Source organism: Artemia sp. Qi Xiang Cuo, chromosome 18 (assembly GCF_049724085.1).
Source record: "Artemia sp. Qi Xiang Cuo chromosome 18, ASM4972408v1, whole genome shotgun sequence".
NCBI lineage: Eukaryota > Metazoa > Arthropoda > Branchiopoda > Anostraca > Artemiidae > Artemia > Artemia sp. Qi Xiang Cuo.
In genome coordinates, this window is record NC_142811.1 from 9,579,762 (window position 1) to 9,597,420 (window position 17,659).

A 17,659-nucleotide genomic window follows, 5' to 3' on the forward strand; every position below is an offset into this window, starting at 1 on the left:
GATCCGAAAGTCTCCAATAAATTCAAAATCAATAGTAAAAGTTCTCTCCTTTAGAAGAAATTAGAAAGACATTACTGGTAAGATTTTGAATTTTAAAACTTTTGTATGACTGTGATAAGGAATTTCCGATCGCTTTAGAAGTATTGAGATTACGCATTTTAGATTACAGAAGTATTAGATACGCATTTTAGATACATTTTAGATACCGTGAGTTGTTGTTGTGCCTACTGAATTTTATACGGAATTCCCGATCGCTTTAGAAGTGTTAATATTACGCAATTCAGATTGCAGAAGTATTAGATACGCATTTTAGATACTGTGAGTTGTTGTTGCGCCTTCCTCAGAGATAGAGCAAGAGGAATATTGCGTTTTTTTTTTATGAGATTTGTAAGATAAATTGACAATTTTCGACGTAAAACCTTTAATTAGGTGTTGTTTTCTTAGACCACACTGCCGTTCTACGACGAACAAATAAACATTCAAATGGGGATAAATCCATTTATTTAGACAGTGAAAAAAAACAGGCAGAAAAGTCCAGATATTTCGATCACATATACAGGGACCGTCTTCAGTAGAAATACTAAAATAATAAAATTTAAACTAGTATTTCTACTGAAGACGGTCGCTGTATATGTGATCAAAATATCTGGACTTCTGTACCTGTTTTTTCACTGTCTGAATAAATGGATTTATCCCAAGTTGAAAGTTTTTTTTGTTCATAAATTGACAAGGACACCAAAATAATATCCCCCCCCCTCGGTCCCCTCTGGATCCAATTAAGCTCTATTCATACCTCAAAACCGTGATTTTCTTAAGATTTTTCCTTAGGTTGTTTAAGGTTGATTCAAAATTAAGAAGTTTTATCGCAGTACCACGTTTTTGTCAGTGTTTCTGCGTCAAGCAGTGAAAAGGAATCAGCCGAACTAATAAGTTTTTTAGCTTTTGTTATTTGTCTTTACTATACCTGCCACAGATTTTTTTTTTATTTTTTTTTAATGTTTTTTTTAGATGCACAAAGTTTTAAAAGTTTCCAATGAACTAATTCAAACAATCAAATTCATTTTCATTATTGTTGGTACTTTACCAATATCCCAAGATTCACTTGCGAGAATTCTTGATAAGAAAGAATCTATAGATATTACATTACAATAACATATATACCCAAGATGTTTTAAGGATAATATCTTATTCTTAAGGTCGCAAGCAGGGCGGTAGCCCTATTACTCTCTACCGAGTACAGGTTTTTCCTAAAACCCTAGTACCAGACAACTATTCTCACAAATATCATGAAAAGTAATTTACAAAGCTAATTCAAACTTTTTTTTTATTCATTGATTGTATTATTCTTTTTTCTCTTGGAGGAAGCAAGCAGCGTTTCAACTTCTAAGATTTCTGCTATAGATCTACAGCTTCTTAAATTGCAAGTGAAGAATTCTTGTTTCACATTATCGGTTTTCATTTTCAGAAGTGCAAAAATGTTTCAAATATCGGTTTTACTGGATTGTGGATATGGTTTTACATCAGGCACGTACGCGTCATTTTAAAAAAGGGGGGGGGGTACAATAATAAAAACAAAATTCATTTGTTAATTTGAACGACAACTACCCTGAGATAAAGGAAAATTTAGGATTTTAGAGGGGGGCAGACTTGTCCCCCCGTACATCCCTGTTTCAAGTGGTGACGCCCAGGATTCTAGAAAAGGTGGAGCAATTAAACATTGCCCTATTTTTTTGTAGTTGAAATTGGAGTCTCATTATGATGTAGTCTTGGCCTTTATAAATCAATGCCTCTTCAAATTCAATCAGACAAAGTCCACCTTTTATATTTTGAAGTTTAGTTGTAAAAAGAACTTGACTGAGTTACATCTCCATAAGAGTGTTTTCTCTTAATTCCCTTGAATCAGGGAATATAAGTTTAAGAATCAAGTAAAAAAAATCTTAAATTTACTTGAAAGATTATTTTCCAAAGTATAAGGAAAAGGTCTTATAGATGATAAAACCAAAAGAGTATGGGAAACTGATACAGATAAATCATCTTTAACATGGGTGTGATAGCGAGTGAAAGTTACTAACGGCGTGGACAGTGCAGCATTGCGCAGCCAGAGTGCAGAAATAGCGACAAGAAACATAAAACCTAAAGAGTGTGGGACATTGATACAGAGACATCCTCTTTAATATGAATGTTATAGGGTGCAAAACTTACTATCAGCATAGCCAACACAGCGTTGTGCAGAAGTAACCGTGCAATATTGCACAGCAGCAGTGCAGAAAAAAGTGATAAAGAAAGTAAAAGATGAAGAGAATGGGAAACATATACAGAAAGATTTTTCCAATTCAAGTATGATATAGAGTGTAGAAGTTACTAACGTCATGGACAGTGCAGCATTGTGCAGCAGCAGTGCAGCAAAAAGCGACAAGGACAATAAAGCCTAAAGAGTATGGGACAGTGACAGAGAAAAACCCTTTTTAATATGGGAGTGATAGAGAGTGTAAAAGTTACCAGCAGCGTAGACAGAGCAGCATTGTGCAGCACAACTAGGACAATTACAGACAGCCTTAATTTGAAATGTACTAAAATTTAGACTTCAATGAAAGTAATCAAAGCTTATTTGAATCCAACAAAAAATTTCTTGTCATTAGGCAAATTCTTTAGTTTTTAAACTCTTTTTTGCTTTAATCACTAACTTTACTTTAATGAGCTAATACTAATTTATTAATTACAATTATTTATTGACTAAGCTAGTAACTTAACCAATTTTAATAGTTGTTTATTTTCAATTTACAATTGCAAATTATTTGTTTTACAAATTATATTATATTGATTATAAAATTATTACAGCTAGATTAGTATGAAGAATATAGATGAGTGTAAATATATAGACAATACCAACTGAACCACTTTGGCAAAATAAGTTCTTTGACTTTCGTCCCAGTGTATAGCAAGAGACCGGAGAAATTATAGCTAGTAGTTTTAATTTGGTTTTATAACGGCCCTTTACGATTAAGTCAGATATCACTAGATGGTGTAGGCTGTCTTCTTTTCCTCATAGAAAATTTTAGAAGCTCCAATACTCCTTACCATCATATTGGTCGTTTATACCACAATACTTAAAATCTAGCAAGATTATCCCCTTTAATTTTTATTACTTTACACCGAAATTAAACGAAAAAAAATCTAACAACATATTTTTTGTAATTTTCAGACTAACGGAAGTATCTTAACAACCTCCCCCCCCCCCACCCCCTCCTGAGACACGAAAGACAAATCTATGCCTTTTACCTTTTTTATGTTATGTAGCCAATTTTTGTCGTTCAGGTTATAACAACATACCAAACGTCAAATTGACCATCTCGCCGACTAAAACCGAAAAGCCTTTAACATGTAAGTACTCTCAACTGCGGACTTGTCACAACTTTAAGCCATCTGAGAGCTATCTAAATCTGGGCCACATTATTTCAATACGATGTTTTCAACGAATAACTGTCTAGGATATTTCTATTTTCTTCTTTAACTTTGATGAACAAATCTTTAAAAATCATAACGATAAAAAAAGAAAAAGAATAAAAAAACACGAGTCTTTAGAAGTTTTTTTCTTTGAGCATTTAGCATAGTAATTATAGGTCATAATTCTTTCAATACTGTGTTTATCAACGAATTAACGTCTAGATATTTTGTTGTCTTCCTTAAGAACATATCTTAAAAGGTCATAACGATAAATAAAGAAGAAAAACAAAAAACACGAACCTGTAAGTGTTTTTGCCATTGAGCACTAAGTTCAGCAATTCTGGGTCGTAATTCCTTCAATGCACAGGTGGCTTCAGCTTCACGGAGCTTCACTGCAGCCAACTCTTCCTGAAGTAAAGCGATAGATTCTTCTGGTCTCCTTTCCCTTAGCGCTTTCTTCTCTTCTTCGGCATCTTGTAATTGAGATTTCAACTCACGAATAACTGCTTCCATTTCAGCTTGTCGAAGCCTTCCACCAATTAACTGGAAAACAGTACAAAATAAACAAAGCTAGGACGGAGTGAGAGACACACAGGGTGAGGTCAAGGATAAACCAGATTACAGTCACTAGTCAAGACCTGAAAGCATAATAGGGTATCTACAAAGAGTCCTGAGAAATTTAAGTGTAATTTGAGACCTTCTTGCACCTAATCTTTTTTTTTCAAGCAGTAGTGGTAATCAGACTCTTTGGGAAAACGAGTTGAAGTAAAGCCATATAATTAGTCGAACTTACAATGAACAGATATTGCTATGAAAGAATGAGTGAAACCTAAAACAAACAGATTTTCAAATCAATAATAAATTCAAAATTAAAAAGAACAGAAATTACCAAAATAAGAGTTGGGCTGCCGCAAGCGCCCCCTCCCCCCGTCATTAAAGGGATAAGTGTCACTTTTACTCAAGTAACAACAGCATATATTTTGAAGAGATGTGTTTTTAGTAACAACCATAAACAGAAAAAAAAATCAATTAGATTTACAAGAAATAAGTTTAGCTGAATTATTTTAGAAGGAAACCATTAAAACAAAGAACATAAAAATGTATTCAAATACAAATCAAGTTTAACACTAGGAGCCTTTGAGTAGGCTACTTTACACCTTCAATTAGAAAGGATGGAGACGGAGGGATGGCTGCTTTGGCCACCCATTCATACATATTGAAATGATCCGGCTCAGGAACATGCAGCAAGCCATCTTCCTGCAAAAAATATTAGTTAGGTGGGGTTTACTTACTTATTTACTTAAGACGAGGCACAGGATACTAAGCCCAACTTGGCACCAGGAAGCTTTAGGACCAGGCTCTGCCAAAGTGATCTGTCCTCTATCTGCAGACGAATAAGTTGAAGCCACGACTTGTTCCGCGGGTAGCCATATTTCCGGACCTGCATAGTGGTTCGACGTCCTACTTTACAACGTTCTACCATGGCCTGATCTGGCCTCCCATTTGTTTTTCTTCCAGGAGGAGTGAGGCACCGCAATAAGGACCTGCCGTGTTAGGGTCTCCTTTGGGCGTCGCATTACATGACCAAGCCACTTCAGACGTCTTTTCTTGATCATACTTGACGTTGTAAGTTTTTGTCCACACATCTTCATGAGCTCGTGGTCGCTGATCTGTTGCGACCGTTTGATGTTTTAAATAACTCTTAAGACATCTCCAGTCGAGAATGTCTAGTTGTCGTTCTTCCTCTGCCTTTATTGGCCAGGTCTCGCAGCCGTATAGAGCGTACACATGCCGTGTTTATTCTATGTTTTCTTTTGTGCTCAATTTCTCGTTTCGACCACAGGGTTTTGCGCAGTTGCCAGAAAGCAAACTAGGTTTTGCTAATCTGAGCTTGGACTTAATTCGATGTTCCACCCTTAGTTCCATAAGTGCTCAAAGATATTTAAGCTCTTGAACTCTGTCAAAAGGGTCTTTATTAAGACGCATAAAAGAGTTGGTATTATTCTCGGTTGAACCCCTTCATCACCCAAACCCCATCTTACTGTAATTTATTTTTCAAATAAAGATGGCTTACTGCATGTCTTTAGCTTCTCCTAAAGACAGGTTCTCTTCTAGGTTCCCTTAGCTTCTCTTCTAAGTTCCCTTAGCTTCTCTTCTAAGTTCCCTTGGCTTCTCTTCTAGGTTCCCTTAGCTTCTTTTCTATGTTCCCTTAGCTTCTCTTCTAGGTTCCCTTTGCTTCTCTTCTATGTTCCCTTAGCTTCTCTTCTAGGTTCCCTTAGCTTCTCTTCTAGGTTCCCTTAGCTTTTCCTCTAGGTCTTATTAGTTTCCCCGTTATATAGACAGAAGATCATCGTTTGATCCCAATTAAGAAATGATGCACCATATTTCTACAAAATATTGTGGTGAGAGGAGCGGTGTGACTGGAGCGACTGTGACCCAGTTTATATTGCTAAACAATGCACATGTAAGATTGTTACGCAATTTTCTATTTAAAAAAGCGCAACATGCCTACTATTTTGTTAGCAAAAACCATGACAGGAGGAGGGCTGTTGGGGGAGCCAAGGGACCCCTTTGTGCCTCCAATCATGCTAACAGGAAATCATTACAAGTTTTCAATTGAACAAGGGGCTGTCTGGCTAGCTTTCTGCTAAGAAAAAAATTGCAGGGAAGAATAAGTGCAGCTTTGGTTAATTGCACACAGTCAGAAGAGCTCGGTTTTGTACTGAGCCATGAATTAGCTCGTTTTACACAGGGGCCTGCGAAAATTTTTCGTGGATGGCACGGGGGAGGGGGGGGGGGCAGACACAAGTAATTTTCCCCAATAGTGTCATAGTCGCTCCAAAACACTAAATCATTTTCCATCTTTAGTATCCCAAGGGGGGGGGAGATCCCCGGTCTCCCATGTTATAAACTGCTTGATGAACAATTTCTCAAAGACTTGCGAGTTATTTTTGTTCGGTGAAACCAGTTGGCAATTTGAAATCAGTCTTTCTTTTGTGTACTTCTTATTTTGTCTCCTAGCAATAAAATAAATTGCTAGAACAATTTGTCAGCTACATTTCTTGTGGTTTTATTATCCTGATACTAAAAAGATCTTCACTTTGGATAAATATATATCTAAGATAAAAAGAAACTTTTTCCGTCATATTTCCCAGAGAGAATAATAATGGAGATGGAACTTTTAACCCTCTAGCTACTAAAACTTAATATCATTTTTAGAATTCTTTTATCTCGTAAAATGAACAAAGAAAGCTGCGATAGAAATTTCTATAGGGAAAGTTGGGCCAGGTCTTTGGTTTTTGAGATATGCTAAGTTTTTTTTTAATTGTGATAAAAAACGAAAGATTATGGGAAAGAAAAGGCATAAATGTCTGGAGGGTCATTTTTCGTGTTTTGAGAGTTTGAAACCTTTTTTAATTCAATGAGCCGTTTGAAATTTGAGAAGTGTGCCTTAATTTATGATGACAGCTATTATTTTTTTATTATTATTTTTATAATAATACGAGTTTATTATTGCCTTAGCTTTATTAGTTTTACTATCTCTAAAAAAAAACTAAGAGACGGCGTATCAGGATTATAGTTGTGATATTTTATTATTTTTCTCTTTCCATTTTATCAATAATTTGGTCGTTCAAAAGGTATAACCATATGTTTTCATTTTTGTAATAAACCATTTAACTTATCTTTACTGTCGTTTCTTAGCTTTACTACTTAACCTACTACTAATTACTTATTCTGTCTAACATTCAACACACATTTTCAAAAAAAAAATGTTATCACGAAAGCAAAAGAATCAGTGCCCCGGATTAGGGGAAGGGGGAAGGGAGACGTAATACTTCATAGAAGGGTTTGTGTGCACAAAATTTCCCATTTTTAATCACGTTCCCATATGCAGCTATAGTTAATGTGGTAAATAGCCAGTTGAGGGTCCTAAAACGGATTAACTTTCATAATTTTTTTTGTTACAATTAAAGAATCATAATATTGAGTCACCCCATAGTACCACTGTTCCAAAAAACTTCTTAGAATAAAGGGAGATTAGGGGAAACACCCCTCCCACCCTATTTACCAAGATAATGTTACACTGAAATTTAGGAGACGTGGGGCTAAAACAGCAGTTTTTGAGGCTTCCAGCAGACTCTTGCAAGCCAGCTCCTCCATGGCGTAATGGTTCCATATAGTTATTGGAAAGATCAAGGTCCACTTTCCACATTTCTGGAAGATTATATCAACAGAAAATGTCTCTGTAAATAAGCATAAGACTTAACCTTTTCAAAGAAGCCAGAATATTTGGAAAGGTGATATTTTATAATTATATAATTTTTACGTTTTAATTCAATATAATTATAAAGCCTGGATTTTGGAGGGCTTAAACACCATAACCAATAGTATCAAGTTATAAAATAATAATTAATAGTGATCAAAGGGTAAGGTGAAATCAAAAGTACACAAAAAAGAGTGTGAGTTTCATCAAAAACAAAAAAGAAAAATATTAAAAAAGTAAATATGAAAAAGGGAAAAAGAGATGGGCTCAAAAAGAAACAAAAGAGCACGAGCCATTGAGGAATAAGTTTTTAAATAATACAATTTTTTTACATAAAGCTGTTTAAGCGTAAATTAAAATTTAATAGTTTGCAATCACATATGAGGGGGAGGAGTCATCTTAATAGATGCATTTTTTTTCTATAATCAAACTGTAGTTTGTACTAAAAGTAGCCAGAGTAACTGTAGAGTGAACTTAAAATAGAATATATATATATATATATATATATAGAAAAAATTAATATATATTATTATTTAGTTATTATATATTAATATAAATTAATATATAGAAAAACATTCCAGCCTTCCCTCGCCCCGAAAAACAGAGATACCAAATTGGAAAGTGATAAGTGATATCTTTTTTTTCATATGAGATTTTAAGTTTTTTTTTATTTTCTTGATATCCAGGGAGAAACTAATTCAAATCTTCATATATACTTGCCATCTAGGGGAATATAACTAAAAATTGTCAAAAATATTCTCTATTCGACTTACCATCCAGGGGAAACCTAGTCCAAGATTCTCAATACTTTTTCCTTTTTCCATCCTCCTTTTTCCATATTCTCCTTTTTCCATCAAATAAAACCAAGTCACATTTTATGATAGATTTTCTAAACCAGCGTGTGATTTTTCATCTAAACACTAGTTCTCCATCAAGGGTGCCAGGAGTATTCCCCGAAATTAAAAAAAAATTCTTTTTTTTCGAAAGCCTTTCTGTCCCTCGTAGCCCAGTGTCCACTCTTACGAACTTTAAAATCAGTCACTGCATATATATGTAAAGTATATTTACGAGATCCCCTTATTCACTTATAATTTACTGCTCTCCTTCTTCTACTGAATGAAAGTTAATTTTACTGCAATTCAAACATGTATTTTTGAGGTTGTTCCCTTTCCTAAACCAGAAAATGGTAGATTCTTGTTTCATTACAATTCAAGCAATTTTCATCCATTAGAAAAAGCTTTGAAAACAACTGAAAGTGCGAAGGATTCCTTCCAGTTTAACGCGCACCAGGTCACCCCCTCCAGGGGAAACCTAGGTATGGTAAAATTCTAAAGCTATGGTAAAAGGTATGGTATCAGGTATGATAAAATTTCTAAAGCTATGGTGAAAGGTATGGTATCAGGTATGGTAAAAGTTCTAAAGCTAGGTTTCCCCTTCCAGGGGAAACCTAGTTCAAGACTCTCAATACTTTCCTGATTGTATATCTTCCTCTAATTCTGGAAAATCCGACAAAGTTTTTGTATTACTTCTTTTATTGTCCTTACCATTCACCGTGAATCTAACCTATCCTGATGCACCTGATGCAATATCATCGATATTTGGAGGTTAGTGTTATAAATTATATGAATATTAACCAGGGTTGTGGAGTCCAATTCGTGGAGTCAGAGTTCTAGTAAATTTTTGCTGAACAGAGTCGGAGTTGAAATCGGTATATTGAAAATGTCTGGAGTCGGTCATAACTTATAAAATCTTGTTAGATTAAGCTTTAAAACATCCCTGTGGCGTCGGAGTCAGAGTCGGAGTCGTTATATTGAAAATATCTTGAGTCGGGATTGGTATATTGAAAACGCCTTAAGTCGGAATTGGAGTCGGTACAATGATAATGTCTCGAGCAGGAGCTAAATTTGAAGTTGGCTATAACTTATACAATTTAGTTAAATGAAGTTTTAAAATGTGATTGGGGAGTCGGAGTTTTAGTAAATATTCGCTAAATGGAGTCGGAGTTGGAGTCGACATATCGAAAACGTTTTGAGTCAGGGTAGGAGTCGATTATATAAGACGACTCCACACCCCTGATATTAATAACGGGATTGAACGCACTTTTGAAAACCTTGAAGGAATCCCTCATAAAACACCAAAAGAACATCCAACAAAATAATCACAAAACTATAAAATCAGATCTTCATAAAATCATAAAATTCTACCTGCTCTTGGAGACATTGAACCAATTCCTCTTTTTGTTTCATAAGTTCAGCTTGCAAAGAAGGATACTGTACTCCTGTTCCATCGCTGCTGCACTCTAGTGAAGAAGAAGGAGAACCAGACTCTGGATTATTCTTTTCTTCAACATGTCTCAGTTTTTCCTGAGAACAAAAATAGTTAGACCAAGGATAAACTGGACAAGTGTGTGCATATCTGATAAGAAAATCCACTTTATATCCCTACAGTCCCATGGAAAACACATTTCCTCTATTTTTTTCCAAAAAAAACCTCTAAATGGAAGCCACTGATTTTAGTAAGACACGTCCAAAGTTGTTTGCAGTTACCCTTAGCTCCAATATGAAAACCAATAAAAGTGAGCTAAAAAGCGAAAAGAAAGAGAAAGGGAGAAAAAGGAAGAAATAGACTTGTGCTCCCTTTAGTTTGGCAGTGGAACTTAAAAATCAAAGCAACTGAATTTCATAAAAATCATTTAGAAGGTGTATTTAGGTACCCGAAATTTCAATATGAATAGCATTACAGGTGAATTAAAAAAGAGAGAAAAAAAGCTGCCCTTTAATGTTACAGAAGATGTTAACATAAAACTCGTAATTTTAATAAAAAGCATTCCGAAATTGTCTAGAAATACTCTAAGTAACTATATAAATATAATATACAGGAAAAATAAACAGCGAAAAAAAATGTTTAATAAAACTTTTAAGGAGTTGCCTGATATATTTGATGTACCCTGAAAAACAATATAAATATCATGCAGTGTAAAGCTTCTTAAATTTTGCTGGTTAGAAAAAACGTTGAATGTTTTGTTTCATTTCAATCTTTTAAACTAGGACATAAATAGTGAATTGAAAAGAACAAAAACACAATTACAAGAGCAAAAAGAAAGGGGGAAAAATGAAGAGACTTGTACGTCTTTGATTTTGGCAGACACGTTCGCATCCTACACATAACGATGTAATTCTAGAGATAGAGAAGGGATACAGAAAAGCAGAAAAAGGATATGGGTGTTCTAAAGAAGAGCAAAAAATGCGAAAAAAAAACGATAAAAATATAAACATATGCGTAACTTAAGGTCCAATATAAATAGCAAATATAGGAGAGTTGAAGAGTACGACGGACCAAAAATTTATAAATTTCCTTTGAAACGATATGCTGCAAAAACTCACGTCTTGGGAAAACAAAAAAACGTAAGCACAATATCCAAAATGCATAATATCTGGGACAGTGGCACAAATTCATGAAAATGTTGGAGGGGGACGAGGGGCAAAATATATAGTTCAGAATCTGCGAGGGATATTTTTTTCAATGAAAATACAAAAAAAAAAAACAGCCTTTATCAATGAAAATACCAAAATCATAGTTTTCAAAATCTAGAGGGAGGCCCACACTCCGCCTGACTCCCCCCCCCCCATTGGCGCCACTGATCCAGGGGTGCATCAATATTCCTTGTGTAATACTTTCATTTTTACAAATCATATCGTATTAAAAAAAGCTTTGTTTGAAAAAAAAAAGAATTAAAAAAAAGAATACTAAAAAAAGCTTAGGAAACCATTAAATTTTTTAAAAAGAAAATTGCACTTGCTGAGCGTTCAAAAAGTTTCTTTTTCGATATGGACTTGCATTTATATTCCCAAGATACAAGTTTCGTGTGCTAGAGCGGTTGAAAAAAATTATTTTGGAAGCTCACCCTTTTGAAGAGGCATAAGACAAAAAAAGAAACCAACTTGTGTCTCCTTAAGTTTTGCAGTCATCTCAGCATCCCGCTGTCTCATTGCATCTAATTCTCGCTGAAGTTGGAATGCTGTTTCTTCTTGATCCGCACGACTAACTTGACCTCGTATTAATCTGTCAGCTAATTCACTCGACTCTGTCTCCAGCATGCTGACCTTCTGCCGCAGTAGACGATTTTCTGCCCGCAATCGCTGCCAATAAAATCAATTACTACTGTACTACTAAAACTAATCGCAACAAAAATCCACTCGAGGCGAACTAACAGTTAAGTAGCGTCAGTTTTTCGGCTATGGTCACCACGAGTGTCAATTAGGGATATCCCCCCCCTTCTCCTTCCAAGCAAAAAACACAATTACGAATCCCAATGGCGGTTCTGGCCTCTCTTGCACCCGGTGAAAAATCTTGATTAGCCCCCCCCCCCCAACCACGTCTCCCATAAAAATTTGAGGCTAAATTTTAATAGTATTTTCATTTATTGACGAAATTATTTTCAATTTGTTAATCAATTAATATAATTCGGTTTGCTTTCCCTATTTTTTTTTGGGTTGTAGTATTCAATCAAGAAGGCTACATAGTTCTATTTTTGGAATGAGTGTTTTTTTGTTAGTGTAACTTCTAGTGTTTATTTGACTGAGCTAACTCGATGTTGTAATGTGTCTGTCTAGTGTATGGTCCACTAGGGTCCAATACATATTCTATTTCTTCTATTTGATCTTCTATTCTATTTCTTCTGTGTTTTATTTCTTCTATTTATTCTTCATCTTCTATTTCTTCCATGTTTTATTTCTTCTATTTAGCTTCTATTTATTCAATTCTATCTATTTACCTATAGTTCAATCCACAAGAAGACAAGTTGACGTCTCGTTCATTATTTATTTTGTTATTATTAATTATTCGTTCGATTTGTTTAATGCATCCTCGAGTCGGCTTTATGTGAAATTTTGATTTAAATAATTTTTTATTGACCTATTTTGATTTTCTTACCCTTAAAGACGAATTCAACCCATCTGGGCGTGTGATACCTGATTTAAAAATAAAGAAATATCGTTCTTACAAAATCTTGTAAAGCTGTGCTTCTCACCTCACATGCATGTCACTAGCTCCCTTCCCCCTGCTTAAAAATCAGGGTCTCCTTTCTACAGGGGCTTGCTGATATCAACTTTAAATTGATAAGTGACAAAATATGCTTGGTCCATTTTGTGGGCTTCTAACGCCCCCAAAACGTTCTCCTCTTCTCCACAGATCGTGAGCTCTCGTTAGTCCACAGAACGGCTCCGAGAAGTTTGAAACTGATCGCAAAATAAAACTTATTTGCCCAATTTTTGTCTTTGTCAGAGGTGGTTTTAGGGGGAGGGGACAGAGGGGGCACTCGCCCCGGGTGCAGAAATTTTAGCGGCACAAAATTTCAAATAAATAATCAAACAGTTATACTCATTTTGTAATTTTTGAAATTTTATTTTCATTCAAATATATTAGAGGGTGCGGTTAATAAATGAAAATAATTAATAAATTATTAATTAATTAACAAAAAGATAATTAAATAATTTAAAAGATAATTAAAAATAATAATTCACTTTTATAATTAAGAATCTATTCAAATAACACTTTTGAAAATGGTACCTAGCTCTGCGCTTTTCAGAATCCCAGGATTATTCCTTTATACCCTGTAAATATCTTGCCCCAGTTCCTTGCGAACCTGGCACTCTTGAATTAAAAATTATACTACTATATAAGTAAAGAAAAAAAGTGAAGTCTTTTATGCGTTATTTCTATTACTAAAATGGTGAATTAACGCCTATTTGAAAATCATCAGTCGCAAGTTACAATAAGGCATGTATCCATAAATTAGTTTCGACTTAATTAATAAATTATCAATGTTCATTATTTATTAAAATATATAATTAAAACGATTAATTATTATTAATATATTTTAAATTATTAAATTAATAATATTTAATGTAATTAAATAATTACTAACAATTAATTAATTATCTCCATAAACAAATCTGTCGCATGTTACAATAAGGTATGTATTCATAAATGAATTTCGGCTTAATTAATAAATTATTAATTATTGTTAATAATATATAAATATATAAATTAATAATATTAAATGAAATAAATTAATTAATTAATTGTATCCATAAATAAATCTGTCACATGTTACAATAAGTTATGGATCCATAAATTAATTTCAGCTTAATTAATAAATTATTAATGTTTATTATTTATTAAAATATATAATTAAAATTACTAATAATTGTTAATAAACTATAAATTATTAAATTAATAATATTTAATGTAATTAATTAATTATTAATTGCAATTAGTTAACTGTATCCATAAATGAATCTGTCGTATGTTACAAGTATACATAAATTAATTTCGGAAAGAGAATACATTTGAGGATTAGCCTAAATTTGCCTAAATAGCAACAAGCAGGAAAATGATTAAATCTAAGAAAATATGGGCAAAACCATAAAAATCATGAGATGTTGGGGAGGATCAAAATACAACAAATTATTTTTAAATTTATATGAAAATACGTCGATTCCTACCAGTTTAACCTAATTTTCCTTAGACTTTCCAAGACTTAGTTCGTAAATGTTCCTGTATTTTCGTATTGTAATATGGTTTAGGCGACTTGACTATTTTACATCTTTTGGAATTTTTCAATCTCTTCTTTATTTCCTATTTCATCTCCCCTCTCTAGATCACTCGCTGTCTATTGGTTTTAAGTTGCTTCGCTTCGTATCTCACAAGCTAAGCTTCTTCGATGAAAACTTCTGGTTTCCTTTGGGGTTTTTTAAATTCTGGATACGATCTAGTTACAGTCAGGTCGTTAATTTGCATCTTTTTCTGTTTTTCAATCTCCTCATCGATCCCATCCTTGCCATCTCTCTTTCTCATCCCCCTCTCTCTCTCTCTCTCTCTCTCTCTCTCTCTCTCTCTCTCTCTCTCTCTCTCTCTCTCTCTCTCTCTCTCTCTCTCTCTCTCTCTCTCTCTCTCTCTCTCTCTCTCTCTCTCTCTCTCTCTCTCTCTCTCTCTCTCTCTCTCTCTTGATTATTTCTTTGATTTCTAGCGTCTTAGTTACTTAACTTGAGTTTATCAAATTTGTAGGAGTTATGGTACTTGTAAGATATGCCCCCTGCCTAATATTCTTCTAATATGTTTCTCTGACACTTAATCCTAATAAAATATACCAAAGTAAGAGAAAAATATTATACTTTAGAAACAAATTTGAGCTATATATTTGCACATTAGGGGGGGGGGGTGTTGGTAAAGTATAGCGGGTCTGCATGCCTAATGTGTTAGATAAAATTATTCAACATATTATGAAGTAAGAATATTTTTTCTAACTTCACACTCTCCAAATACTTTAACCCCCCCCCCTAATGTGCAAAGATATAGCCCAAATTAAATATTTTTCATCTATTCTGTCACTTCTCTGTGTCTTGTCTCACGCAAAGCTAAGATAAACTGAGGAAAAAAAACGGTCCTATAATGCGTCATTGAATGAAAACTTGAGTGGTAGGGGGTTTAAATACAAGTACCGGAATTATTATTGTTCATCCATAATTTCAATAAAAAATACAACCTGATTCCCAACAAAATAAAACTGGGAGAAAAAAATTCCCGCTCACTATCACTGTCAGATAATATGTTCAAAGAAAAAAAGTATACTATTATCTCCCAGATACATTTACTTGTCGTGTTTTTATGACTAGATTACAAATTTTTACTACTCCACAGCGGTGTTGCCAACGCAGTGCAATTGGACCGTTTTTGGTACAATTTCGAATCCTGGCACAATGCAGTACATTTGGAATATTTTTGGTACGATCAAATTTTCCGGTACACACACTGGTTTTGCTTGCTCCTTTTTTTACTCAGATATCAGTTGCAAGTTTTATTTTATTGAAAATTTTCTACTTGTTACGGCAAACAACTGCTGTTCAGATGGTACAAATTAGTCTCTTACGGTGCAATTTTAGTCGAAAAAATGGTAGAGCATATTTCAAAGCGATGGCAACGCTGCTCCACAGAACATAAAAAAGTTAAACGTTTATTCCCCGATAGGAAAAGATAACAGACGCCTCACATATTTGCTTAAATTGCTATAGAAAAGTAATCATCCGGTAAATTTAACTAAATAAAACTCACTTTCATTCATCATCTTGGTTTGCATTTTTAAAGTATTTTATGAAACTTCATCTCTTTAAAGAATCTAGTCTAATAAAAAAAAAGAAAAAAAAAAAAAAATCAAATATCCATTTAGCGATATGGGATTCGTTATATACCGCATTCCTAAGCAAAAAATCTGGATTTCTAGAAGCATTAGCTTCTCCCAATATGTATTTTAATCCACCAATAATATCCATGAACAAATAAAATTAGATCATTAACTGTCTTTCTAAGCCTAAAATCTGCGCTTCAAGAAGCCATAGCTTCTGCTAATAAACATTTTAATCTACTGCAGCCACTCAAGATACATCTTGTGTGACTGGAAGCTTTTGTTACTTCTAAAGTTAATTTTCTGCTCAAGAATAAAGTAAATTAAATCATCAACTTCCTTTCTAAGCCTAAAAACTACGTTTCAAGAAGCCTTAGTTTCCGCTAATCCAACTTTTAATCTACTGCGGCCACTCAAGATACATCTTATTTGGCTGGAAGTTTCTAAAGCGGGTTTTCTACCCAAGAACAAATTAAATTATATCATTAACACTCTTTCTAAGCCTAAAAACTGTGTTTCAAGAAGCTGTAGCTTCAACTTCTAAATTTTTTAATCTACAGCAGCTACTTAAGATATATTTTATCTAATTAGACTTTTTTTTAATTAATTTGAGGTTTTTCTAAACAGGAATAAAGTCGACTGACTTATCGACTGTTTTTCTAAACCTGCAAAATGTATTTGAAGAAATCTTTAGATTATGTGTATAGGTATTTTAATGTACTGCAACATTCTTAAAATATGTTTTTCGGGGTAGTTTTCGGGGTAGTTTTTGATTGTTTTAAGTGATGTATATATGATTTACCAATTTAAGAAATAAGGAAATTAACTCAAAAGATTTAAAAGATGTAAAAAAGGTAAAAAAGAAGAGCACCTTTCATGTCGATTCTATATTATACTTCTGTTCAACTATATTCTGTTCACCTATTAAACTATATTCTGTTAAACTTTTCAACTATATTCTGTTCACCTGTTAAACTATATTCTTTGCATTATAATGGTAATAAGCTTACCTAAGCTATGGATGTCAGGTATTGTGTTATCACAGGTCCAGGCACAGGTCCTATCGAAATTATCATTCCAATATAACACAATACCTGACATCCATAGCTTAGGTAAGCTTATTACCATTATCATGTATAAGAGTCAGGTTGGCCTCAGAGAATATATTAATAAATAAACTATATTCTGTTCAACTGTTCAACTATATTATGTTCAACTGTTCAACTATATTATGTTCAACTGTTCAACTATATTCTTTTCAACCGTTAAACCATATTCTCTTAAACTGTTCAACTATATTCTGTTCAACTATGTTCTTTTTTCGACGCTTTCAACTGCAGAGACATCAGTGCTTAAGAAGCGTTATTATAAAATAATAAAAATATAAATTATTATCAATAAAATAAATAATCAATCGCAGCAAAAGGCCAACTGAGGACAATAAAAGCACCGTAAACTTCACAGTTTCTTAGCTATTTTTACTTTGAGGATCGAAAATTCTTCAGTGTATTGCAGCAAGCTGGTTTAAACATTGAAATATGAAGCTAAGAGAGAAAAGAAATAATAAAAGAAAAATAAAACAAAAAAAAGGGTGAGAAAACAAGGATTTTGTCATTGAACATTAGCTTCCGAGGTCTCCAGACGCGGCCAAAGAGTATGGGACACTTAAAAAAGTGGACACTGGCACTAGTGTAAACAAAAAAACTATCAAGGCCATCTAAAGTTGGCGACTTCGCTAACCTAAAATTGCGAAATACTTGTTTTTTCAG

General features: G+C 33.7%; 1 protein-coding gene across 6 annotated transcripts in view; it reads right to left on the reverse strand.

The window, feature by feature from the left end:
- Positions 1 to 17,659, reverse strand: part of Evi5 (ecotropic viral integration site 5) — a 237,974-nt gene that overhangs the window by 25,428 nt on the left and 194,887 nt on the right. For all 6 annotated transcript variants that reach the window (XM_089104326.1, XM_089104325.1, XM_089104323.1 and 3 more), the window contains 3 exons: positions 11,650 to 11,847; positions 9,913 to 10,071; positions 3,745 to 3,987 (listed from right to left, as the gene is read on the reverse strand). In XM_089104326.1, the coding sequence (XP_088960452.1) occupies positions 3,745 to 3,987; positions 9,913 to 10,071; positions 11,650 to 11,847 (600 nt within the window). The remainder of the gene's footprint in view (positions 1 to 3,744; positions 3,988 to 9,912; positions 10,072 to 11,649; positions 11,848 to 17,659) is intronic.